This window comes from Heterodontus francisci, chromosome 2, assembly GCF_036365525.1.
Source record: "Heterodontus francisci isolate sHetFra1 chromosome 2, sHetFra1.hap1, whole genome shotgun sequence".
In the NCBI taxonomy this organism is placed as follows: Eukaryota; Metazoa; Chordata; class Chondrichthyes; order Heterodontiformes; family Heterodontidae; genus Heterodontus; species Heterodontus francisci.
In genome coordinates, this window is record NC_090372.1 from 44,646,495 (window position 1) to 44,674,337 (window position 27,843).

General features: G+C 41.7%; 1 protein-coding gene across 5 annotated transcripts in view; it reads left to right on the forward strand.

The window, feature by feature from the left end:
• Positions 1-27,843, forward strand: part of jarid2b (jumonji and AT-rich interaction domain containing 2b) — a 411,686-nt gene that overhangs the window by 207,905 nt on the left and 175,938 nt on the right. For all 5 annotated transcript variants that reach the window (XM_068057714.1, XM_068057739.1, XM_068057720.1 and 2 more), the window contains one exon: positions 5,927-6,077. In XM_068057714.1, the coding sequence (XP_067913815.1) occupies positions 5,927-6,077 (151 nt within the window). The remainder of the gene's footprint in view (positions 1-5,926; positions 6,078-27,843) is intronic.

Below are 27,843 nucleotides of genomic sequence, written 5' to 3' on the forward strand. Positions count from 1 at the left end.
GGCTGATGAGTAGGCGCAGGAGCCTGGTTGATACACAATCAGCTTGGGCTCAGAAGCCCATTGCAGTGGCACTGCTGAGATGAACCCCCCATTTTTATTATGTCCAGGTAGTAAGTGGTATGGGTGGCTTCCACTTTTTACCTCCCACTGATCACAGATAGTGTTTTGTTATAAATGGTGTGTTCGTCCCTGTTTTTAGGGTTAAATAAACAGACAAATGACAGGTTTTCTCGTAGGTTTAAAAAAAATAATTTTTTAAAACAATTCCTGAAATGGTCGCAATCTCACCCCCATATGCATTCTCTCACACATGTATACACAGGAATAGATAGAGAGAAAAGGGCAGGGTGCAGTTAAAGTCCAAATTACTGTACAAGAGTCCATTGCTTAAAAAAACCTTCAATTTTTTCCGGAGGAAATTTTATAATTATGTTGCAGGCCTGTCTTGGAGTGGCTGAAGTGTTGTAGTCCTCTGCCCAAAGTTGGTAGTGTGAATCCTGGTTTACTTTCACAGATGGGGAGTCTCAAAGTCACCTTGCAATTTCTCTGATGCAGTGGTTCAAGTTGTTATTCAGCAGGGTTCTTCTGCTTAGCTGAACTGTATCTCTTAGCCTCTGGCTGGAACTGGCTTTCTGTGGTCATTGATCTCCCCTCTCTCTCCAAACAGCTGCCATTTAAGGTAAAAACTCATGACATTTGAGTCTGTCAGGTGACAAAGGGCTCTCTCCCCTGGTGTGATAAGGAAACCATTCCTATCTGTTGGCGTCTGGATGGGGTCATTGTGTTACAATGGTGCTACTTCACATCCTATTCATTTTGGTTTGGGCTGTGGAGTCAGTCTGTCTACAGAACCTTTGTTAGTCCCGTTCCTGTAGGTAGGAGTCATAAACATGAAATGTGCCTCTTTCCATTTCAATGTGTTTTCCCCAAAGCTAATTCAGTCGCAGTTGGAGTTTCGTCTTTGCAGGCGGGCTTGCTTATTGATAAAACAGGAGGGGTCACTTGACCTCTACTCCATTTTGTCTGTGGTACAAATGTGCCCATTTTCTTATGCGTCAGTTCAACAGTTGATACTTATTTTCTAATTCCTCCAGTTCATTGTTTATTTCATTATGGCTCCTTCCGAGCATAACAGCTGTTTCACCATATACAGAATCTGGAACTTTCTTTGTTTGGCTCAGTATTACACCATTTACTTGCTGAACCATGAAGGCATGGACCTACTAATCAAAGGAGTTATATAAAGATGGAGATACTGGGACTGTTTGCACTGTGTCAGAGAAGGCTAAGAAGAGATCTAATAGTGTTTTTTTTAAACACTCTGAAGCCTTTTCATTGGGGGACTATGGAAAAACAGTTTTCCCGATTGGGGATTATGTGGTGAGAGAGGTCATTAGTTTGAATTCATCACCTGAAGTGGTGAGAAGTTAGGGGAATTTTTTTTACACAGTTGTTAGAGCATGGAATGTTTTGTCACAGGGCGTAGTTGAAGCAGAGACAACTGGACTTTTATTGGTAATCAGATAAATGAAGTACAGGAAGATGGAAGGGGTGAGTGAGGAAGTGGTATTAGTTTTGGATTGCTTCAGCAAAGCTTGAACAAACACAATGGGTCAAATGGTTGCTTTCTGTGTTGCAAGTTGCTCTACTTCTTCTGGACGGGATATTAAGATGGATGCTGATACGGAAAACCATTAGGGCTCAACCATCCAAAAAGTCCCTACAACGCTCCAGGGAAGGAGGATTCTTAACTTGCTGTTGCTATGTAAATTGCAACAGAAGAATTACAGTGAAAGGCTCTTATGCCGTTTGATTTTTTTTTGGGGGGGGGGGGGATGTGATTCTTTATATTCCATAGTTTACATCAGAATGGAAATTGTGATCAATTGACTATTAAATTACATTACTCATCAGAGAGTGCACTTCAGGTTGCTCAGGTTTAACTGCAAACTTAATGCTTTTTATAGATTTAACCACTCCTTTACAACAGCAACAACATTTCTGTAAATTCTGAGTGCAACAGCACATTCTCTTGTCTGACTTGCTGGGCTTGTTCATCTTTTCAGTATTGCAGTGAACAATCGGAATGATTCTTTTTCCTTACTTCTCAACACGCGCAAGCCCCACCCCCACCCGCTGCTACATTCTCCCGCGTGCTCTACAAGCCTCCGTTTTTATATCCTGGGGCTGATTTCACAGGCATCCTAATATACCTAAAACAACTCCCATAAGCTGTTGTGTTTGTATCTATACTCCTCTCCATTTGTAGGGAAGGTCTGTTGTACAGGTTGGTGAGGGCAAAACCATTTTTTGGACTCGGTGCATCCAGGTCAAGTTGCTGGCAGCTAGAAAATATAGCCTGCTCTATTTATATTATCTTTGGGGGCTCAAATGGCAGTGTGTGTGACCTCTGGAATCAGCAGCGCCACATAGTTTACAGTCTTGTTAGTCGATGTCAGGACTGTAGGTAATGTGGTAAAATAACCACATACAAAACTAACTACCACTAACTGTTGGCTTGCTGGAAACTTGTGGAAATCAGTTGGAAAATCCACCACTTTTTCCTTTGTCATTAGCTTTAACACTTAGTTACAGAATACTCAGGAAGTGACAAGTGAAATGAAGAATAAACATGACTTTATTGATTTTAAAAAAACTTAGAAAACTGGGAGGCCATATATCTGATGCTCCATCTTATGGTTGATGGAATGCAAGATGCGTAATAGATTTTTTAAAAACATAGATCCCATTGTTAGACACTTGCTCATATAAGTGGACCTCTGTTGTGTATATGTTGGAGTCACTGCAGAAAAGTCAATAGCATGCTCAATATCTCTTGTTTGCCCCTCTGGTCTATCAAACCCTACTCCATGGCTCAAATCTAGACTGGCACTCCAGTGCAATACTCAGGGAATTCTGTATTGTTTGAGATGCTAGCTTTAATTCTCTAGCAAACAAATGGCACAGATAAGATGGGTCAAATGGCCTTGTGTGCTATATATTTCTATTGTCCTATTACAAGAGGATTAATTCCATAGATTAAATCCTTGATTTTGATCCACTTCACGGGTTCTTTGGAATCCCTTAATCCTTGAATAGGTCATTTGACTAATTGCTGTTTGTCGACCACTTGGGGAAGCATCCCAGTCGTTTAGTGTCAAATGGATCTCCCTGTGAATTCAAGATGGCTGTACGTGCTATGGCGAATGACACAGCCTGAGAAAAATGTGTTCACCTGTTTTGGGCATGGTTAATTTTTATGAACTTGGGTTCCCTTTCTTGAATATATTGGCAATATTTTTTTCAGCACTACTGTGCCAATTTAATTCATGCCTCACTAATGTATATGTAGCCTGCATAAATGGGATATAGACTATAGCTTAGATTTTCTTGCTGATATTACTTTAATGCTGGCAGTAATTCTGGGAGTGGGCGGCACAGTGGCGCAGTGGTTAGCACCGCAGCCTCACAGCTCCAGGGACCCGGGTTCGATTCCGGGTACTGCCTGTGTGGAATTTGCAAGTTCTCCCTGTGTCTGCGTGGGTTTTCTCCGGGTGCTCCGGTTTCCTCCCACAAGCCAAAAGACTTGCAGGTTGATAGGTAAATTGGCCATTATAAATTGTCACTAGTATAGGTAGGTGGTAGGGAAATATAGGGACAGGTGAGGATGTTTGGTAGGAATGTAGGATTAGTATAAATGGGTGGTTGATGTTCGGCACAGACTCGGTGGGCCGAAGGGCCTGTTTCAGTGCTGTATCTCTAATCTAATCTCTAATCTAGTAACCCATTAAGATAATGGGTCTCCATCTCCATTGCCATCAATGAGTTAAAATGATAATGCCAACCCATTCAAAATAAATGGGTTACTGCCAACACTAAAGTAATGTAGATCAGAAAATCTAGGCCACTGTGTTTCAGGGAACCATTTTAGTTGATAGGCAAGTTAACCATTCCATATGCCAATCAGTGAGGGATCTGATCTTTTGAATAGATTTTGTTTTTGAGTGGTAGTTTGGTGCATCACCCATGACTCCTTAGTGCTTGTCCTGTTGGTTCAAAGGATAGTACTGAGTTCCCCCAAAACTCACTCATTGCTGATGATGCTCCCATTATAGAACTATTGTATAAGTCATTACTGTGGTAGTGGTATTCCCAACCTAAAAAGATAGCTTCAAATGTTTGGATTGGTTGAGATATCAATTGCGGAGACATGATGAAACGCTTTTTTGTTTGGGGTGGAAAATGCACACTTTTATCAGTTTCCTTGAAATGTTTGCATTGAGGAGATTTAAGATTGGAATAATCTCAGTTCATACGGTGAACAAACTCAAAGGACAAGGGCAAAACACATTTGAGGGTTTCTAGTGAAGAAAAGACTGGAGGTTAAGAGTCACCAGTCATTGGAAGCAGAGTTTATATTTCAGTTTAAATTTTGCTTTTCAGCCTGTGCAGGATTCTATCTCCTGAACTCTTATTTGGAACCGGAATAAGCCATTTAGCCCTTTTGAGCCTCTTCTGCCATTCACTGAGATCAGGGGTGATCTGTGACCTAACTCCATATACCTGCCTTTGCTCCATATCCCTTAATATCATTGGTTAACAAAACTCTCTTAAGCGCAGCTCCAAATTTAACAATTGATCTCTCATTAATTGCCGTTTGAGAATGAGTGTTCCAAATTCTACCAACTGTTGTGTGTAGAAGTGTTTCCTAATTTCACTCCTGAAAGTTCTAGCTCTAGTTTTTAGTCTGTGCCTCTAGTCCTAGACTCCCCAACCAGCAGAAATAGTTTCTATCTACCCTGCCTGTTCCCTTTAACATCTTGGAAAACTTTGATCAAATCATCCCTTAACCTTCTAAATTCCAGGGAATGTAATCCCAGTTTGTTTAATCTTTCCTCGTAATTTAACCCTTGAAGTTCAAATATCATCCTGGCAAATTTAAGCTGCACTCCCTCTAAGACAAATCTATCTTTCCTCAGGTGTGATGCCCAGAACTGCTTGCAGTACTCCAGGTGTGGTCTAACAAGGGCTTTGTTTAGCTGGACTTCTAACCCCTTGTATTCTAGTGCACTCTAGACGTAAATGCCAGCATTAACCTTTTTGACTATTTTCTGTACCTGTTCATATTTTAATCTATGTACCTGGGTCCCCAAGTATCTTTGTACCTCCACCTAGCTACACCTAGTTTCTAGCTTTTCACCCTGTTGTATCCTTGTAGGTCCAAAGTGAATGACCTCACATTTACCTACATTGAAATCCATTTGCCACAGTTTTGCCCATTCACTTAATCTATCTATGTCTTTATAACATTTTGCTTCCATCCACACTGCTTGCAATGTTGTCTATCTTTGTGTCATCAACAGATTTGGATATGTGGCTTTCCATCCCATCATCTAAGTTGTTAATAAATAAATATGTTGAATAGTTGAGGCCCAACAGAGATCCATGTGGGACACCACTAGTCCCTTCCTGTCAATTAGAGTACCTGCCCATTATCCCATTGGGCTCACCTTAAGTCACAGCTGCCGTTGTGGTTGATAGGCCCAGAAAAGTCCTCCATCCAGATGATGGTGCACCTGTGGGGTGTGTCCACACTTTCCTGGGTGTTTTGCATTTGGACAGTGTGGCCTTGTCTAGATTTTGGAAAGTGCCAAGTAGCCAAGACCCTTTTCCTGGAGTAGGTCTATACAATGAGACTTCCCTCACCAACATCACAGTGTAGCCATACAGAGGAAAGGCAAGCTGATACTGGAGGTAAGGTGGGAATAGACCACTGGCCAAAAGAATCTTCAATGTATGCTTTTTGAATGTAAAAAGCGAAAATTGCCAAAATGCGAAGCAGTGAATGATATATTTTTATTAAAAAACTGTGCTTTTGCAGGTTGTTAACACTGTTTACTGATGCCACAGTCTTTTAACCATGCAGGTCCTCTGAGCAATGGTCCCTCAAATGGATCGATACTGTCACCTGAGGCAGCAGTTGAAAATGGGAAAGAAGATGGGTCTCACACTTCACAGAAAGGAGATGGAAATGATGCAAGCTCATCAGAAAATGAAGATGGGCTAGTCAGAAAGAGGTTAGTGCTTCCTTATGTCAATTGGTTTTGTTCGATGGAAAAGTGAAGTGATCCTTCAGTCTTAAAGATCATAGTTTACTTCAATTTTAAAATACTTCCCAGAAATATTCATCTATTTGCTGAATAGAATAGCATTGATGCCTGTAGAGAAGTCCTTCTCCCAGATACTGGCGCCCAAACTTCACGCTGGTTCTGTTTACTTTGATGTTTATTTGCTGGCTTGTCCTTATTGAATTTTCTTGGCCTGGAAGGTCTTTTTTTCCTTTGAACTTTGTCTCTTTGATGGATAAATCCTAAAGCGGAACCCCAAAATGAAGGTTTGTTACTATCAGCAAGTGGGAAGATATGCAAATTACAGGAACGTGGATTTAAACACAAACCTGAGAGCTAGCACAGGTTTGTGGCCCACAAAGCCAAAGGCTTGGATACTCCTAGACAAGACCATTCTACCACTGAGGCAGAGAAAGGGTTGCATTTTTGAAAATATGGAGGATTTAACTCTCATCCTACTGAGTACAAATATTGTATGTATTTGATGCAGCTAGGAAAATTCTATGATAGACAGTTTATAAAGAGATTGTCACATTTTTGTCTTAGGGCCAAGAAATTTGACTTCATGCCATGGGAAGAGCCCAGGCGAATGATTATGGCAAATATTCATTCTATGTAAAGAACCTGGCTTGATGCCTCTATTTTATGTAACCTGGAAGAATGAACTACAAATATTTTTTCAAATGAGAACGTAACTTGTTAACAGTAAGTAATTGCCAGGTTATTGCTGAGCTATGAAATCAGACTTTAGAAAGACACACAAATGCAGTAAAGTAGTGAGTTTGAGTTGTTTGAGATAGGAATCTCAACAATATTTTGTCTTGCATTTTTAGGTTGATTGCATGACCACTTTTCCCTTTTTTCCAGGAATGCATTGAGTCGTCACTTATACTTTGTGTTAGCTTGAATCAGTTGGTAGCACTCTGTTCTCTGTCAGAAGGTGATAGGTTCAAGTCCTACTCCAGGAATTGAGCACAAAATCTGGGCTGACCCTTCAGTGCAATGCTGAGGGACTGCTGCATTGCTGGGAGTATTTCTGAGGAGATGCTAAACATGCCTATTCAGATGGACATAAAAGATCCCAAGACACTATTCATAGAGGAGCATTGATTGTGGTATCCAGGCTATCATTCCATCTTCAACCAACATCTCATCTCATTTACTGTTTATGGGACTTGACCCAAAATTGGCTGCCACGTCTGCTTATGTAATGACGGTGACTGAAAAGTTGCACCTGAATTCTTTCTCTCCCCTCTCACCTGATTTTCTGAAATTTAAATTGTGCACTATTTTTTGGTGTCAAAGGCCTTATCAGGAGAAGCAATTTGAATAGAAATCCCTATCCGTAGAAAGAATGGATTATTATCAATTACTTTAGAATTTTTGAAAGCTTCTCATTGACCTTCTATTTGGTGATGTAGAAGTGTTCTCTTTTCCAATGAGGACATGCCTAACTTGCCTAACCTTTCCTCATAACTCAGGGTACTTAGATATATTATCATCTTGGTTCTCTTACACTGCACCTTCTCGAGGCCAACAATTTCCTTCCTGTGGCAGTATTTAGAGCTGTATGTGTAGAGATTAAAAGTGAAGAGCGTGTTACAATTGTGGCATGATTTATCATAGAATCATAGAAAGTTTGCGATACAGAAAGAGGCCACTTGGCCCATCGTATCTGTGTCGGCCATTAAACGATCCACCCAGTCCAATACCACCTTCCAGCATTTGGTCTGTAGCCCTGCAGATTATGGTACTTGAGGTGCATATCCGGACTCCTTTTGAATGAACTAAGGGCTTCTGCCTCAACTACTCTTTCAGGCAGTGAGGTCCAGACCCCCACCATCCTTGGGTGAAAACATTTTTCCTCACCTCCCCTCCTAATCTTTCTACCAATCACTTTAAATCTATGCCCCTATTCACTGACCTCTCTGCTAAGGTAAATAGGCCCTTCACCTTCACTCTATCCAGGTCCTCACAATTTTGTACATTTCAATCAGATCTCCCCTCAGCCTGTCCAATCTTTCCACATAGCTGCATTTTTCCAGTCCAATCCTCATTAATCTCCTCTGAACCCTCTCTAGTGCAATTACATCCCTTCTGAGATGACCAGAACTGCACACAATACTCAAGTTGTGGCCTAACCAATGATTTCTACAGTTCCAATATAACCTCCCTGCTCTTACATTCTATACCTCAGCTAATAAAGGGAAGGATTCCTTTTGCCTTTTTAACCACATTATTGACCTGTTCTGCTACCTTCAGGGATCTGTGGACATTCACTCCAAGGTCCCTCACTTCCTCTACACTTCTCAGTATTTTCCCATTAATCGTGTATTCCTTTGCCTTGTTTGACCTCCCCAAATGCATCACCTCACACTTCTCCGGGTTGAATTCCATTTGCCACATTTCTGCCCATCCGACCAGACCGTCGATATCTTCCTGCTACCTACAGCTGTCCTCCTCGCTGTCTACCACTCGGCCAATCATTGTGTCGTCTGCAAACTTCTTTATCATGCCCCCCTACATTTACATCCAAATCATTAATATATACGACAAAAAGCAGGGAACCCAGTAGTGAGCCCTGCGGAACACCACTGGAAACAGCCCTCCAGTCGCTAAAACACCCGTCAACAATTACCCTTTGTCTCCTGCCACTGAACCTTGCTGCATTTCCCTGGATCCCATGGGATTTTATTTTTTTAAAGACAGTCTGCCATGATATTATACACTGAAATAAAATGGAAAACTTTTGTGTTCAGTATCAGAATATTAGCAATCGTTCTAACTTTTCCACAGTGGCAAAGAAATAGCTCAATTAGATTAAAATGAAGAAAGTTGCATGGTTTCACTATTTGATATCATTGTATCCTACACAGCTGTTATTGACATGGTCAGAAAGGACCTTGGATGAAGGGAGGTATTTATAGACCGCAGATGTGAGAACAGGAGATAAAGAACACAGTGTGGTTTTAGTGAAATATTAAAATACTTGGGCTTATTCAGAAAAAAAATCCCACAATTGCAGTGTGATTGTCAACAGTGACTAGTAAAATGCCATGGCTTTTTTGCTGCAGGCGTTTCCAGTGCATCTTTCTGGTTTTGCGCTGGGGGAGGCGGTGAGGGGAGAGGATAGAGGTAGCATGGTTCAACATTAAGCCCTCTGATTTTCCTTCTTTAATGTCTCTGCTGTTAATTGGAATTGATTGGATATTGGCAGTTGTTGAATTACAATAATAGTTTTTGAAAAATCTGGAGCTCTTAATTTTTCTTCTATTAAATGTAGCTTGAGGTTGATTGAAATATTTTAGTTTATAGCTTCTTAAAATGGAGGATGAGACATTTTTTTTAATTAAAAAAAAAACTCTAATACAAACAAGGGATTGTGACGAATTTTTAAATGGAGACAGCGAGGCACAGTCAGCTGATTCAGTCACCCAGAGGTCCATGCTTGTGTTGCAGCAGCAACAACACAATGCTACAACCATCTTTTGTTTAAATCCTGTTTCATATTGCAGAATGCTTCAAGTAGAAATAATTCTGTAATTATAATTGGTGCCAGTGCACCTGGACTGGGGGAGTGTGGGGAGAGATTTTAAATGTAATTTAATCACGCTAATCAATACCCTGCTGAAAAGGTCACTGATGATGCTGTGAAATTATCCTTTCCCCAGTCTGTTTGGCTCAGTACCATACAGGGTAATATCTTCACTGACTTGGCTTTTCTGGAAGCTGATTTTTCTTTTTTTTGTTCAATACTGTCTTCTTTCCTGCCCATCCATGCACTCACCCATTTTTAAAAACACATTTACAACCCCTATCGATTCTTTTGCAGCGAGTTTCTTCCTTTGCTAGAGACCTGCATTTAGACCTCTGCAGTACTATTTTGCAGAGGAACACTAGGAGCTGTGCAGAGGAGTGAGCATGTGGAACTTGTTACCATACGGAGTAGTTGAGGTGAATAGTATAGATGCATTTAAGGGAAAGCTAGATAGGACCCTGTAATAGAAGGTTGTGCTGATATGGTTCAATGAAATAGGGGTGGGCAGAAGCTCGTGTGGAGCATAAACCATTTGGATCGAATGACCTGTTTCGATACTGTCTATCCTATGGTGCTTTATTAGGAAATGCCTTTTCTCTCTGTTCTCAACCCCCCCCCCCTCCCCCTCCCCATTTCCTTCTCAATTCTTGAAAACTCTGTAGATAATACAACCCCGTGGTCTACTGCTTGAGAAGTGCAGTGCACGGGCACACTAGGAACCTTAGCCATGTGCCTTGAGAGTGACTAGAAAATTGTATTGTCTTTGCATCCTTTATTCTATATCTATTAAATACTTTAGTGTAGTTGCTTACAGTCTAGTTTCAAACTTGCCTTTCAGACAGCAAGGTGACTCTTCAACTGGGACTAATCTACTCCAGTCCAAATTTCCATCCTTTTTCCTCATTTTCATGCTTTTTCAATAATTATCCAGTCTCTTTACAAATGATGATACAGCCTTTGCCTCAAAAACTTACTGGTGGTCAAGAATTTTGTTCCAATGAACATCTGAGAAAACAAAACAAATCTTCTAACTTCCCTTGCAAGGTTATGTCTTTGTTTGCAAGCACAGTGTTAGCTATTCCACAATCAAGTAATTGTCATGTTGAACATCTCTGAATTACTGGCAGATTAACATAGTTCTCAGAAGGCACTGGGAGATGTGGCTTTTGAAGGTCTTCGAAAACTGATGGTACAGCTTCTAGATTTCTGCTGAAAGGATCTCCCACGTTTTGGGTTAAAACAACCACCCCATCCAAAAAAAAGCAAAACACCCAAGGCTCACATTACATCATTAACATTACATTAATTTCCCTTAAAATTATACACTGTTTATGATCCAGGTCTCAGCCAGTTCCAATCAACAGATCAGAAGTGAATTTGGTCCAATTTACACTGCATCTGGCCCCTATATGTGCTCCTTTATGAAATTAGTGTCCAACACATACTTGGCTTGTATACCCTTGAGTTTAGAAGATTGAGGAATGATCTGATCAGCGTATTTAAAATGATTAAGGGATTTCATGAGATAGATGCAGAGTACCTATTTCCTCTGATAGGGCAATCCTAAACAAGAGGGCATAATCTTAAAATTAGAGCGAAGCCATTAAAGAGTGAAATCAATAAGCACTTTTTCACACAAAGGGTAGTGGAAATCTGGACAGCTCTCCGCCAAAGGCTGTCGTTGCTGGGACAATTGGAGCTTTTAAGACTCAGATCGATAGATCAAGATCTACAGATTTTTGTTGGGTAAAGGTATCAAGGGATACGGAGAAAAGGCAGTTAAATGGAGTTGAGATACAGATCAAACATGATCTAACCGAATAGCAGAAAAGGGTTGAATGGGCTACTCCTTCCTGTTCCTATGTTAGTCTGACAGAAAACCAGCAGATGGCTCAAATGAAACAATTCGTACAGTGCTGTGATCCACAGCTACGTCTTGGAATATTGGTGAGCTGCATATGTCTTTTGTATGCAGTAAGACAGCATTTAAAGTGTATTTAAGCAGCTGCTTTTTAAAAATTCATTCTTGAGGTGTTCCCATGAGTCTGCTGCCCTTGTCCTTCTAGGTGGTAGAGATTGAGGATTCGGAAGGTGCAGTTGAAGGAGCTTTGGCAGTACATCTTGTAGCTGGTATATATGCTGCCACTGTGCACCGGTGGTGGATGGGGTGCCAATCAAGTGGGTTGCTTTGTCCTGGATGGTGTTAAGCTTCTTGAGTGTTGTTGGAGCTACATTCATCCAGGCAAGTGGAGAGTATTCCATCACATTCCTGACTTGTGCCTTGTAAATGGTGGACAGACTTTGGGGAGTCAGGAGGTGAGTTACTCCCCACAGAATTCCTAGCCTCTGACCTGCTCTAGTAGCCACATTACTTGTGTGGCTGGTCCACTTCAGTTTCTGGTCAGTGGTAACCCTTAGGCTGCTGATGGTGATCTGTTTATTCAGAACTGAATAAGCAGATGCCATGTAAACAGACCTTTAAAAGGAGCTTGTCCACAGATAATATCTAGACCATCTCAAATGTTGTTTTGCATTTTCTGTCTCCAATATTTTACCCATCTCTTCTAAACTCTAACTATTTTCTGAGGTACAGTTACCCTCTGATACCGTGACCAAATGAACATTATTCATTTAACACACTTAACAGTACCAGTTAGGAAAATTTGACCTCGGTTAGGGATGTATAACCAACTAGAAGTGGGTACTTCTAACAGGAGTAATTTAGGGCGGCACAGTGGCGCAGTGGTTAGCACCGCAGCCTCACAGCTCCAGCGACCTGGGTTCAATTCTGAGTACTGCCTGTGCGGAGTTTGCAAGTTCTCCCTGTGACCGCGTGGGTTTTCGCCGGGTGCTCCGGTTTCCTCCCACAGCCAAAGACTTGCAGGTTGATGGGTAAATTGGCCAATATAAATTGCCCCTAGTATAGGTAGTTGGTGGTAGGGAAATATAGGGAAGGTGGGGATGTGGTAGGAATATGGGATTAGTGTAGGATTAGTATAAATGGGTGGTTGATGGTCAGCACAGACTCGGTGGGCCGAAGGGCCTGTTTCAGTGCTGTATCTCTAAATAAATAAATAATTGGATAGTGACCAGCAGTGGGATCCTTGGTCCTTTCTCCTGCTCCTCCTTGACGCAGGAGCACATATACATACCAGTTGTGGTGTCAATATTGCCTCAGCCATGATCAGCTAACTCAGCATAGACTGTGGCTAAAACCTCGCATCTATCTTCCTGGGCTGTATGAATCAACTATTCAATTAGTTGAGCCAATGAGTGAATATTTTTGATTTGTTTCTGACTTCAGAAGGGAAAAGGGCGTGTTATATGTACATGTTGTGGTACATTTGTGAATGTGTCTCCTCCACAAGCACATTTGATCCCTGTCTCCTAACCTATTTAGTACCAAAAATAATTAATGTTCGTTTGACTGATTGTTAATTACAGGCTTGTAGGTTTTCCTGTTTTGAGGCTTTATTTCAGGTGGTACAGCCCATTTTCCCTTCACCCCCTCCTGTAGGTATGCACCTACTTGTCTTCTCTTTCCTGTCCTGTTGCCCATTCAATTATTTTTGACAAAATATCAATCTGTGTCAGGAAAAGTTGCAGTTTTATAAACTGAGAAAAGCCTGCATTTCCTTAATGTGTGGAATTAATCTGCCAATATTTGTTCCTGCATTCATTTTGATTGTTGCTGTGAGAAGTCTTACCTGTTTACGTCACTGTACTAAATACACACAAAACTTATCTAATGGAAATGCATTAGGCCCTGCATAATATGCGTCTGTTTAATCTAACATCGGCAAATTATTATGCTTACAGTCACCATAAATGACAAAGTTCAAAGTATGCAAACTTGTCACTTCAATTTTAGTAAAGTGTAAAGTACTGGTTGGTGGGTGTGTGCAATTTTATGTATTTGCTCATTTGAACTATGGAAAAATGCACAGCTGTACAATTAAATCATCAATTTACGACCTTGACAAGTGCAACAGACCAATGTGGTTGTCAGGATTTAAAAAAAAATAGTACTGTATTAGGGATATATAGAAACCTTTCTGAAGAGAAATCCTGTTGGCAGCAGGGCTAGGTAAATACAAAATCAGGAGAAAAAGTAATTTGAAGCCAAGAAAAACTTGAGTGTTAGATAGCAGAATACATTTTGCAGAACAATCAAGGCCTGAGTAAACGATGAAAGAAAGTATTAGTCCATGTAAAAATGATGGCAAAGCAGGGGCGAGTAAATAACAGAATTATTTCAATGGTTAATTCAAATTTGTACACCGGAAGAGGAGGGAAAGTGCCTGCAGCACTTTTTCTGGAACAACATAGTAATGCAAGCTATGATTCTAAACAGGCATAAAATGCTAAATTGAGGGAGATTCATGAGGGCTAAAAAGGTGCATTTATGTAGCACCTCAGGATCTCCGGAAATCCCAAAGTGGTTTACTTTTCAAACACCAAACAAAATACTGCAGATGCTGGAAATCTGAAATAAAAGCAAAGAGTGCTGAAAGTACTTAGCATGTGAGGCAGTATTTGTGGAGACAGAAACAGAGTTGACGTTTCAGGTCCATGATGAAAGGTCATCTGCCTGAAATGTTGTCTGTTTTTATTGTCTCCACAGATGCTGCCTGTCCTACGGATTACTTTTTGAAAATGTTGGTGTTGTGCGGGCAAACACAGCACCCAATTTGTGCACGTCGCAGTCTAAAGTAAATGATCATGTATTCTGTTTGAAACATAAGATTTTGAGGGGGCTTAACAGGGTAGACTCTTGAGAGGATGTTTCCCCTCGTGGGGAATCTAGAACTCGGGCACAGAATTAGGTGTCTCTCATTTAGGACTGAGATGAGGAGGAATTTCTTCCCTGAGGGTCACTAATCTTTGTAATTCTCTACCCCAGAAAGCAGTGGAGGCTGAGTCATTGAATAAATTCAAGGCTGAGTTAGACAGAATTTTGATCTACAAGGGTGGTGGGGTGGGGGGGTGGGGAGTCCATGATCAGATCAGCCATTATCTTACTGAATGATGGAGCAGGCTTGAGAGACCGAATGGCCTAATCCTGCTCCTACTTATGTTCCTGGTAGTGCCAGTTGGTTAAAACACTGGAAAAAATCTTCTCAGCTGTAGTACTGTGGCATCCAAGTTGGAAGTGCAACGAAATGGGCCAAGCTGACACTTCAGCTTTGAAAAGTGGCAAACATAATTTTTTTTTAAAAAAGAAGCGATACACCTGGGACCTATGGCCCACTAAGTTTAATGTCTGCTGTCAGGAAAAGTCTTTGAACTGATCCAAAGATATAGCAGGTGAATGTAGGGAAAACATAACTTGTTAAGAATTAGTCAGTCTAGATACAGGAAATGGAGATCATGTTTAACTAACTTGGAGGAAGAGTTCTTCTCGTTACTATTGTAGCAAGATTGTGAATTCAAATATAAAGAAAAGAATACTTCACCCTCAGTGAAGGATGTTACTGACATTTTGGAATTTCATAAGATTTATGATGGTGCACATTGATGATTTAGGGAGCAAAGTCTGGCACTGTGTAGGATATAGAAAGAAAAGAAATGGAATGTATTTATAAAGAACCTTTCATATTCTCAGAATGATTCCAATGTGTGTCATGGCCATTTAATTTTGTTTGTGATGTATCACTGATTTGTGCATAGCAATATCTCACAAGCAGCAATGAGATAAGTGATCTGTTAGCCTGATTAGGTGTTGGTTGAGGGATAAGTATTGTCCAAGACACTGGCAGAACTCTGCTGCTTTTCTTCGAATAGTGCAATGGAATCTTTTGCATTCAACCAAATAGGTAGATGCGGGTCTTGCCCAAAAGATGGCACCTCCAAGAATGCAGCACTCCCTCAATAGAGATCTAAAGTTCTGAAGTGTGACTTGAATCCATAACTTTCTGACATAGAACAGCGGATTGCTTGAAATGCAAAACATATGAGTGAAAGCTTTTAAGTGGGTTCAGCCCCCCCACCCCACTCCGCCCCTCAGTCCTCCTTTTTTCCTTTTTTGATGCGTATTAATAACCTGGATGATGTTTTTATAGGCAGAGTCTGCAGCTGATGCCAAAATTAAAGGCAGGGCAAACAATGAACCAACTGGTTCAAAAAGATTTAGATCTTTTAGCTAACTGAGCCAATAGTACATTACAATTCAGAGTGGAAAATTGCAATATAGTTATTATGGAGCAAGGAGCCAAAGAGAGAACATGTGTTAAATAGTCCAAGTAGCATGCTTTAAAATAAAAACAGGAAGTGCTGGAAACACACAGCAGGTCTGGCAGCTTCTGTGGAGAGAGAAACCGAGTTAAGGTTTCAGGTCAATGATCTTTGAAGTGCTTTAACAGGATTTGATGGTGCAATTTACACAATAGCCTTATACCTCTGGGATTTGAAATCAAGTTGTGCTCAGATGGACTGGGTATAACTGTCCTGGGTTCAAACAATTTCAATGTGGTATATTTGGGATTTAGGGGTGGGGAGTGAATGTCACAATGGTGCAGTAGTGTAGTGCCTTTCTGTGATTGAGACTGAACTACTCTGGGGCTCTGCATCTGGCTGTGTAATGCCGACCTGGGACTGTTTGATACTGACACTGGATACCTGAAATGGGAAGAGTTCCAATCCCTCATTCAAGCATACCTGACCTTAATGCACAGTTTAAAAAAAAATGCTGATGAATTGGATCCAGAAGTTATAATGGATAAACCTATGAACTGTCAGCACGGTGCTTAGCTGGAGTGACGAGTATTGCATTATCAGAGGGATACAGTGTACTTCTAAAGCAGTATTATTACTATGTCATTTTTCTCGTGCCAGCCCAAAAATGACCAGATTGATTGAATTAATTTTCATAAAATAGGGCGGCACAGTGGTGCAGTGGTTAGCACCGCAGCCTCAGAGCTCCAGCGACCCAGGTTCGATTCTGGGTACTGCCTGTGTGGAGTTTGCAAGTTCTCCCTGTGACCGCGTGGGTTTCCACCGGGTGCTCCGGTTTCCTCCCACAGCCAAAGACTTGAAGGGCCATTATAAATTGCCCCTAGTATAGGTAGGTGGTAGGGGAATTGTAGGGAATGTAGGATTAGTATAAAATGGGTGGTTGATGGTCAGCACAGACTCAGTGGGCCGAAGGGCCTGTTTCAGTGCTGTATCTTTAAATAAAAATAAATAAAATGCATAAATTAAGAGTATAATCTGCTGTTCATAGAAAGGAGATTACCCTTGAGAGGGTACAAAGATTATTCCAGGTATCAGAAATTCAAGTGAGAAAAGATTAAGGATGTTGGTTTTTTTCTTTGGGGGAAAGAAAAGTTGACTTGGAACAGGTCTGATAGAAGTTTTTGAGATTATCAAGCAGAGCAATAAAATTTTGATTGATGAAAATTGTTCACTATGGCGAAAGATTCAGATATAAGGGAGCACCAGAATCTGCCAAATGTCTTATCCCATCTATTCATTCCATGAATTATATAAAATCTGATGCTCATTTCATCCCTTGACAAAGGTTTACTGCAGAGATCTTCTCTGTTCCGTCTCTCTCTTTCCCCATCCACTATCCCCCATCCCAGTAAGGTAAAACTGAAAAGAGAACAGAAAAACTTGCATTTACTTGAGATCTTAAAAAACCGTAGGATGTCCCAAAGTTCTTTGAGTACCTCATCTAATCTTGCATCCTAAATATTCATTTCTCCCCCCTAATACCTTCATGTCTGTTTTCCTTACATCTGTTTGTGGAGTGTCTACTTTAAAGGTATAGTATAATTACAAAGGCTGGGATTTTGTTGAGTTCCTGACGTCTGGCTCCGTGGTAGGGTCGGGGGTGCGGGAAGATTGCAGCGGCCTGTCACGGAGCCTGACTCCCAGATTGCTGGGCCCGATCTTCCTGGAGGTGGTAAGGCTCTGTAGTGGGCCCCCCCACAAACCATTTGTCGACGGGACCCAACTTTAAATATTTAAATAAAGGAAATTAATACATTTGAATACCATTCACCACGATCTTACCGGGTGTCTGAGACCTTCTTTGCTACAGATGGCACTCACGGGCCTTCACTTTCCCATCTAGGGAAAGCTAGTACCACTGAGGTGGGGAAGGGGGGAGCTGAGGATTTTTAATGAAGTTGGGGAGGGGTGGGGGTGGCGGCGGGTGAATGGGGTCAACTCTAGTGTGGGGGGAGGGGGAAGGGTGACTTCTGCACTTTGTGCAGTTGGTGAGGGGGTGGGGGAAGAGGCCAAATCTTCAATGTAAGTGTTTTGGGGGAGGGGAACGGGTCAGCCATTTATTTTCATTGTATTGGGGGAGAGGACGGGTTACGGGGTTCAACTCTGTAGTTTCTGTGCAGGTCTGACAGCCCCTAAAAATGGCGCCAGTGCCTGCGCAGAGGCAGCTGATGGCGTTCACTTCATCGCTGAGGCCGCCCCCACAATGTCATTGGGGGAGGCAGCCTGCTGTGTATTTAAATGAGCCCATAGTGGCGGTGCGCAGCCAGTGTGTGGGCCACCATTTTTCGCCCGCCACTGCTCCTGGTGGCAGGAGAATAAAATTCAGCCCAAAGGTTTTGTAACTGACATGACATCTCCAAAGTCTCCACAGTTCAGGAGCAATCTGGATCTGCAGCAATTGATGATCTCTATTTGTATTTATCTTTATAGCCCTTAAAGAAAGAATTTATATAGCACCTTTCATGACTTCAGGAAGACTTGAGTCATTTCAAAAGCACTTTAGAAGATTAAGTACTTTTTGGAGAGACACACAGCAGCCTATTTGCATACAGCAAGGTCCAACAAATAGTGTTGCAATAAATGACCAAATCTATTTTAGTGAGTTTTCTTGTGGGATACGTATTAACCAGGACACCTCTTACGCCCACCTAAGAAAGAGAGCGGATATTTTTCTCATCCAAAAGCATCCCTCACTGGTGTCGCCTAGACTACGTGTTCAAGTCTCTGACCTGCTGAGGGAAGAATGCAACCACTGAGCCAAGGCTGACTCCTTGTTTCTAAGATGCATCCCTTTTTTTTTTAAAGATGCCAATTAATACTGTGTTTAAAGCATTAACTGTTTTAATTGGAAGTAGGTTTTACATAGATCTCCCTACTAGCATGCTTTGCCGTCAGGCCCATACTCTCACCTACTCCACCCCTACAGTAGACTGCAAAAAATGTAAAAAGGGAGAGGGGGGGGGGGGAGAACTGGGATGGTAGGAGTAGGGGTAAAAAGCCAATTTAATACATAACTATAAAGATTCTGAAAAGAGCAAGTCCGATGGCAGTGCAGGAAAGTGGAGGTGGTAATAGTGCATTAAGTCAAAATTGCATTGCAAATTTAATCTGTTCTCACTGGTTTATTTTGGGATAAACCAGCAATAATTTTTGTAAAAGCAAAATACTGCAGATGCTGGAAATCTGAAATAAAAACAAGAAATGCTGGAAATACTCCAGGTCTGGCGGCATCTGTGGAGAGAGAAACAGAGTTAACGTTTCAGGTCAGTGACCTTTCATCATTCTTTGTTACAAAATGCATTGGAATATTTAAAAAATCCCTTCCATCTGTGGTTAGCAACCTCACAAAATGAATGATTGCTGATGGGATGTGTGTCATTTTCAGGTTCTCAGACTTAGCAATTTTGATAAGTGAACTAATTTGAAGTATTTAGCAATGCCACCTGATCTGGGTGGAGGAGGAGGGGAAACATTTGGAAGTTTCAGGTGTCTAGACCATATGCTTAAAATGGCAGAATACTAGGTATGTAGTAGTTCACTATAAGGGAATAAAATGGCAAAAATATCTGCACTCTTATTTCTAGTTGTACTCACCATCCTATGCTTATGCCCTAGTTATATTATTGGTAACTCATTACTATTGACTGGATACTGTTCTTGACCCTGTATGATAATGGACACTGTCACTACTAATTATGTAAGTGTACCATGATTGACTCATAAGTTGGATCAGTTGTGTGTTTAGGTCCGCAGATCTGCTGTATATACTCGGTTTAAAAAAAAAAATTGCTTCAAAGCAGTAGTGGTAGAATGCTGGACTTTATTCAAGGCCCCGGTCACTTCCACTCGTTTTTTTAATTTGCCCATTCTGAGTAGGTTTCTTTGTTGCTATCCTTGAGGTACACTTGAGTGAATTTTTGCCTTGGAATTATTTTGGAAAAGGGAAGACGACTGAAATTGAAACCTTCAGGATAACCAGAGAGACTATGACTGTTGTGAATCTACAGATGTTAGCAGGCCTTGGGCTTGTAGCCTGACAAGTGGTAGAGTTGAGCTGTATACAGTGGTGTGAAGTAAATATCTTGTGACTTATTTGAATGAAAGAATAAATTACACATCCAATTTTTTTTGTGTGTGCATATGTTCCTGCTAGCCAATATTACCAGATAGGGTGTTGCTGGTAATTATGCTGCTGATAGATAGTGGTTTAACTTAAGTGCGTGAGATACTTCAATTGTGATTAAAAAAAAAAGGGTGGGTTGTGTTCTCGCCACCCATCCACCCACAAGCTAGCGTGAGACTCCTACCATGCTATTACAACAAGCAGGCTGGCGTGGCATTGTGGTAATTAGGCTGATTCATGTGTTAGGAATGTGCCCAATATAAGGTGTAACACCAAAAGAAAACAAAGCAGTAGCTCTTGAGGCAGCAAATGTTAACCTCAATTGGAAAATGCAATTCTGTGTTTCCCACGTTTGTTTTTAGTAGAAAAATACGGTTGTTGGCAAGTCCATGGGTGAAGGCAGGTGATAGCTGATTGAGCAGAACTTTACTTGATCATTTATCAGGTATCTGAGAAGGTCACATGGAGAATAGGAAAAAAATAGCCAGCTTAACTGTTTGATGTAGCTATTAATTCTCTGGTTAAGTATCCTATCCTTATTTTGTAGGATCTGCAGATATTGGATTATAGGCAATACAACTAACACCGAATGTAATGAAATTCGATGTGGATTAGGAGCAGCAGGTGCACAAACCATTTTAAGCATATGCAACAATAACCATTTTCCTTCCAACCTACCATGTTGTTGTTTTAATTAGGAAATTGGCCTTTGCTTTGGTTGCCTCTGGCTGCTCCCTTTGATGAGAAAAAATTGGGGTACAGGTCTCATATGAGGTCCTTTTAATTAGTTGGTATATACCAAAAGAATGATGCTAAACACCTGCCGTGCACACAGTCTGAGATCTATTATTGAGGTTTGGCTCTGTGCCATGTTGAAGGCCAGTTCAAAATTTGGAGATGTGTTCTCCAGCACATGCGTGGAGTTTCCTGACCTTGTTTCCTACATTACAACAGTGACTGCACTTCAAAAGTACTTCATTGACTGTAAGGTGCTTTAAGACATCCAGTGGTCATGTAAGGTCCTATATAAATGCAAGTCGTCTTCTCTTGTGATGTGCTGCAGGGGACTGTAGAGGTGAATGCAATGACCTTTGCTCACAGGTGCACCTTGATTGTCCTGAGAAGATGGTGGCGCTAGGCTGTCTCCTTCAACTGCTAGGAGTAATTGTCTTTCCAACTGAGGTGCTTGCTGAACCAGTTGAGAAGGCAGCAAGAGTTAAATTGAGACTGGAGTTAGATGTAGGCCAGGTCAGGTAAGGGTGGTAGGTTCCCTTTCCTGAAGCACATTAATAAACCATTTGGGTTTTTATGACATTCTGGCACTTTTCATGGTAATTGTTTCCTGATGTCAGCACAAATGTTACCAGATTTACTGAATTTGCTATGATGAGACTTGAACCCTCAACTTCTAGGTTGCTACTCCAGCAATATAACCACACTGTTGTGGAAGCAGGCCATGGAATATCATATCATTCCACAGGCCCAGGATTGACGCAGAGCCAATTCTGTGAGTTAGTGTGTATGTTCCCTGTGACCTCCTTCATGACCCAATCATGTAGATGCATGGAGCTGGCGGCAAGTGTTTAGTGGGCCATAGGAGGGAATTGTGAGATCAATGTGCAAGCTGGAATTCAGGCCCAAAATTTTGGATTGTTTTTAATGTAGATGTCGGGTGTTATGTGTTCATATTTGGGTGTGTTGACTGTGGGCCTGCCATTATTATAGAATCATGAAGTTTACGACTCAGAAGGAGGCCACTTGGCCCATTGTGACTGTGCCTGCCAGCCTAATCCCACCTTCCGGCATTTGGCCTGTAGCCCTGCAGATTGCGGCACTTGAAGTGCATATCCAGACTCCTTTTGAATGAGCTAAGGGCTTCTGCCTCTACCATCCTTTTCAGGCAGTGAGTTCCAGACCCACTCAACCCTCTACGTGAAAACATTTTCCCTCATCTCCCCTCTATGCCCTAGTCACTGACTTCTCTGCTAAGGTAAATAGGCCCTTCACATCCACTCTATCCAGGCCCCTCACAATTTTGTACATTTCAATCAGATCTCCCCTCAGCCTTCTCTGTTCCAAGGAGAACAACAGCAGCCTATCCAATCTTTCCTCATAACTGCATTTTTCCAGTCCCAGCAACATCTTCGTCTGATCTCCTCTGATCTCTCTCTAGTGCAATTACATTCTTTCTGTAATGAGGTGAGCAGAACTGCACACAATACTCAAGTTGTGGCCTAACCAACGATTTTTACAGTTCCAGCATAACCTTCCTGCTCTTACATTCTATACCTTGGCTAATAAAGGAAAGAATTCTACGTGCCTTCTTAACCACCTTATCGACCTGTCCTGCTAACTTCAGAGATCTGTGGACATTCACTCCAAGCTCCCTCACTTCCTCTACACTTCTCAGAGTTCTCCCATTAATCGTGTATTCCTTTGCCTTGTTTGACCTCCCCAAATGCATCACCTCACACTTCTACAGGATTGAATTCCATTTGGCACTTTTCTGCCCACTTGACCAGTCCATCGATATCTTCCTGCTGCCTACAGCTATCCTCCTCACAACAAGCACAAGGCCAATTTTTGTATCATCTGCAAACTTCTTGATCATGCCCCCTACATTTACGTCCAAACCGTGACTATATGCCACAAAAGCAGGGGACCCAGTACTGAGCCCTGCGGAACGCCACTGGAAACAGCCCTCCAGTCACTAAAACAACCATCAACAATTACCCTTTGTTTCCTGCCGCTGAGCCAATTTTGTATCGATCTTGCTACATTTCCCTGGATCCCATGGGCTTTTATTTTTATTTTTAACCAATCTGCCATATTGGACCTTGTCAAAAGCCTTGCTAAAATCCATGTAGACCACATCAATTGCACTACCCTTATCAATCTTCCTTGATACTTTTTTAAAAATTCAATCAATTTAGTCAGACAAGATCTTCCCTTAACAAATCCATGCTGACAATCCTTGATTAATCCATGCCCTTCTAAGTGACAGTTTATCGTGTGTCTCAGAATTGATTCCAATAATTTCCCCACTACTGAGGTTACACTGACTGGCCTGTAATTATTTGGTTTTTCCCTCGCTCCCTTTTTAAACAAAGGTACAACATTAGCACTCCTCCAATCCTCTGGCACCACACCTGTATCCAGTGAGGACTGGCAAATGATGGACAGACCTTCTGCTATTTCCTCTCTTGCTTCTTTTAGCAGCCTGGGTACATTTCATCTGGCCCTGGAGGTTTATCCACTTTAAAGGATGCTTATCCCATTAATACATTCTCCCTATGTTTATCACATCCAATACTTCCCACACCTCTTCCTTGACTACAGTATCTGCATCATCTCCCTCTTTTGTGAAGACAGATGCAAGGTATTCATTAAGAACCATATCAACATTTTCTGCCCCTACACATAGGTTACCTTTTTGGTCTTTTGTGGGCCCTACTCTTTCCTTAGTTATTCTCTTAGTCTTAATGTGTTGATAAAACGTCTTTGGGTTCACCTTGATTTTGGTTGCTAATATGCTTTCATGCCCCTCTTAGCTTTCCTAATTTCCTTTTTGATTCCATCCCTCCGCTTTCCATACTCTCTGTCTTCTGTAGTATTGAATTCTCAGTGTCGGACGTAAGCTTCCTTTCCTTTTCTGCCTTATCTTACCCTGTGAGCTCCTTGACATCCATGGGGCGTTAGACTTGGCTGTCCCACCCTTTTTCTTTGTGGGAGCATGTTTACTCTGAACCCCTTTAATCTTGCCTTTGAATGCCTCCCACTGCTCTGACGCTGATTTACTTTCAAGTAGCTGATTCCAGTCCACTTTTGCTAAATCACTCCCCAGCTCAGTAAAATTGGCCTTGCCCCAATTGAGAACTCTTAACTCCTGTTCCATCCTTGTCTTTTTCCATAATTATGTTAAAACTGCCTGAATTATGATCATTACCACAAAAATGCTGTCCCACTGCCACTGCATCCACCTGCCCAGCTTCATTTCCTCAAACCAAGTCTAAAACTGCGCCCTCTCTTGTTAGACTTGCTACATACTGGCCAAAAAAGATCTCCTGAATGCACCTCAAGAATTCTGCTCCCTCAATTACTTTCACACTAAAACTATCCCAGTTAATATTGGGGTAGTTAAAATCCCCTATTATTACTGCCCTAATCTTTATGCACTTCTCAGAGATTTGCCTACATATCTGCTCTTCTATCTCCCTCTGACTGGGAGTCTATAGTACACTCCCAGCAATGTGATTGCCCCTTTTTTGTTCCTTAGCTCAATCCATATGTCCTCATTTGATGAACCTTCCAACATATCATCCCTCCTCACAGCTGTAATTGTTTCTTCGGCCAAAATTGCCACTCCTCCTCTTTTCTTATCCTCCTCTCTTATCGCGTCTGAAAACATTGTAACCAGGGACGTTGAGCTGCCATTCTTGTCTCTCCTTAAGCCATGTTTCTGTAATAGCTATGATATCACGCTGCCACGTGTCTATCTGTGCCCTCAGCTCATCTGATTTATTTGCTATACTCCTAGCATTGAAGTTGATACCCTTGAGCACTGCCAAACTCTCTCTCTCGTTATTTTCTAACCTTTGTTTCCTCTGCCTTCCACTCCATTAATTTTCTGCCATCCATTTTCGTTTCTGATTTTGTCCCAACTGAGTCTACCCTCGGGTCCCTAGTTTAAACCCTCCCCAACAGCACTAGCAAAATGTCCCGCAAGGAACTCCGTCCCGTCTCTGTTCGGGTGCAACCCATCCGGCCTGTAAGGGTTCCATCTCCCCGGAGTCAGTCCCAATGCCCCAAGAACTTAAAGCCCTCCCCCCGCACCAACTTTCCAGCTACGCATTCATCTGCCTTATCCGTCTGTTCCTGTACTCGTGCGTGGCAATGGGAGTAATCTGGAGATTACTACTTTTGAGGTCCTGCTCACTAATTTCCTGCCTAGCTCAGTAAACTCTTTCTGCAGGGCCACATCCTTCTTTCTACCTATGTCGTTGGTATCAACATGGACCACGACTGCTGACTGTTCACCCTCCCAACTCGGGATGCTCTGCAGCCTCTGTGACATCCTTGACTCTGGCGCCAGGGAGGCAACACACCATCCTGGAGTCATGTCTGCAGCCACAGAAACACCTGGCTGTTCCCTGACTATTGAATTTCCTATCACTATCACTCATACAGTCTTCCTTGTGTCCCCCTGTGTAGCTGAGCCACCCATGGCCTTGCCTCTGGCTGCAGTCCCCAGATGAACCATCACCTTCCTCAGTATTCAGAATTGAATACGTGTTGGAGAGTGAGAAGCACTCGGGTCTCCTGCACTACCTTCCTATTTCTTCTTGACAGTCTGGCAGTCACCCATTCCCCCTCTCCCTGCCTACTCTTAAGCTGTGGAGTGACCACATCTATAAACGTGCTATCTACGAAGCTCTCATCCTCATAAATGCAACACAGTGCCGCCAGCTGCTGTTCAAGTTCCAGAACCCGGAGCTCAAGCTGCTGCAACTGATGACACTTCCTGCACATATGGTCAGCCAGGGCACACTAAGTGTCCTGGAGTTCCCACATAGCACAGGATGTGCAATGCAGAGGTTGGAGCAGTCCTGCCATTCCTTTATTAGATATTAACCTTGGTACTCCAACTAAATACTGCTACTAATACTAATAACCCTACCAATGGTAATAAACATTACCAAAGGGGCGGCACAGTGGTGCAGTGGTTAGCACCGCAGCCTCACAGCTCCAGCGACCCGGGTTCAATTCTGGGTACTGCCTGTGTGGAGTTTGCAAGTTCTCCCTGTGTCTGCGTGGGTTTTCTCCGGGTGCTCCGGTTTCCTCCCACAAGCCAAAAGACTTGCAGGTTGATAGGTAAATTGGCCATTATAAATTGCCACTAGTATAGGTAGGTGGTAGGGAAATATAGGGACAGGTGGGGATGTGGTAGGAATATGGAATTAGTGTAGGATTAGTATAAATGGGTGGTTGATGGTTGGCACAGACTCGGTGGGCCGAAGAGCCTGTTTCAGTGCTGTATCTCTAAACTAAAGTAAACAAAGTAATAATAACCTTACTACTGCTAATACTAAACTTTACCAAAACTAATCTACCCTACCGCTATTCATATATCCTACTAATACTAAAGCGTTACCAATAGTAGTAATAAACTCACCACATTGACTCCGTTCCATCAGAATGAAAGTGACTGAATGATGAGTGCAGAAGGCGGGGTAGAAAAGGCCAGGCTTGATCTACATTGGAACTTGTTTGTGAAAACCTAGATCATTACTTGAGTCAGTCACTGCCATATTATGAAACTGTTTCCATTGAACTCCATTTTCTTAAACCGACTGTGAACCATTTTTATGCATTGGTATTTTCCTGTTGTCCTGTTTTTTTGCTGTACTGTATCGGACCATATCAGCAGTTAATGTGCCAAATTGTGACTTTTGCAGTGGGAATTGGAAGGATTGACAGTTGCATGCGAAATTAGGATAATCTGAAAATTGAGCCCCAAATTTCAATTCAGTCACTACTGTTTGTGTGATTTGACAATTCTGGTGTGAAGCCTCAATTTTTTGGTTCCTAGAAATGAATTAATGACCAGAAAAATTCCCAAATTTCTTCATATAACAAACCTATTTAATTATCTTCAGTGTCAATTCTTTATTCTTGTACTAATATAAAAGCAAAATACTGCAGATGCTGGAAATCTGAAATAAAAACAAGAAATGCTGGAAATACACAGCAGGTCTAGCAGCATCTGTGGAGAGAGAAGCAGAGTTAACGTTTCAGGTCTGTGACCTTTTATATGAAAAGTTCTGATGAAGGGTCACTGACCTGAAACGTTAAACTCGGCTTCTCTCTCCACAGATGCTACCAGACTTGCTGAGTATTTCCAGCATTTCTTGTTTTTATTCTATATTCCTGTACTTCTTGTTGAATTAGGGTTCTGTCATCATACTCACATAAATGTACAGTTTTACAGTTCCTAAAACTCTTGATTTGTTTCTGTCATCTTGTTGCATGTTTCCACATATGCAATTTTTCTGATTACATCACAGTTTAAGATACCTATCACATTTTGTTCCCTGTTTCTTGTCTTGCTACTGTAGCCACACTCAGTTTTTTTTCTCTTTCTGTCCCACCTCACTCCCTTAAGCACAGTGCATCGTTGAGTTTCAACTCATTGGCCTGGATTTTTCAGGGTTTTTGACAGTGAACTGTCGGCATTGGCTGTTGTTACCCCTCTGAAGTCGACTGTAACTTCAAGATCTAGTGCAAGCACAGAATAATGTGGAAATCCTGAAGTTGAGGTCTGCTGTTCCACCCCGTAAAAAGTCACATCTTGTTGAGTCAGGTGTAACAAGTTTTTAATGGTCATCTGAGTAATAATTATTGCTGAATAACAAATCTGGCGCTGAAAAAATAATTTTGTATTTGTGGACTGTTAAGTGTCACCATAAAGATTAATTACTAGAATTTTTTTTAAACAGCTTTTAATTTTTAAAAAAGTTTATCCATGATATTTCAGGTTCTCCCTTCTCCCCATGTTCTCCCAACTTTCATTGTGTATGTGAAATCTTTAAAATGATTTGATTTTAGTGTTTTTCATTTCCTGGTTGGCTCTCTGTGAGAATTCTTTAATGTGATTGGCTACGTGGACAGCCTGATGACATCACTGCAGCTCCACACTGGGAATCCCCATTAAAGATTGTGGTAATCCACTGCATGGCAAGAGGAGGTAAAATTTGCGCGAGAGATCGTTTGATATCTCAGCATGGCTTTCTTCAAGGTCAGTGGAGAGTGCCCTGGTTTCG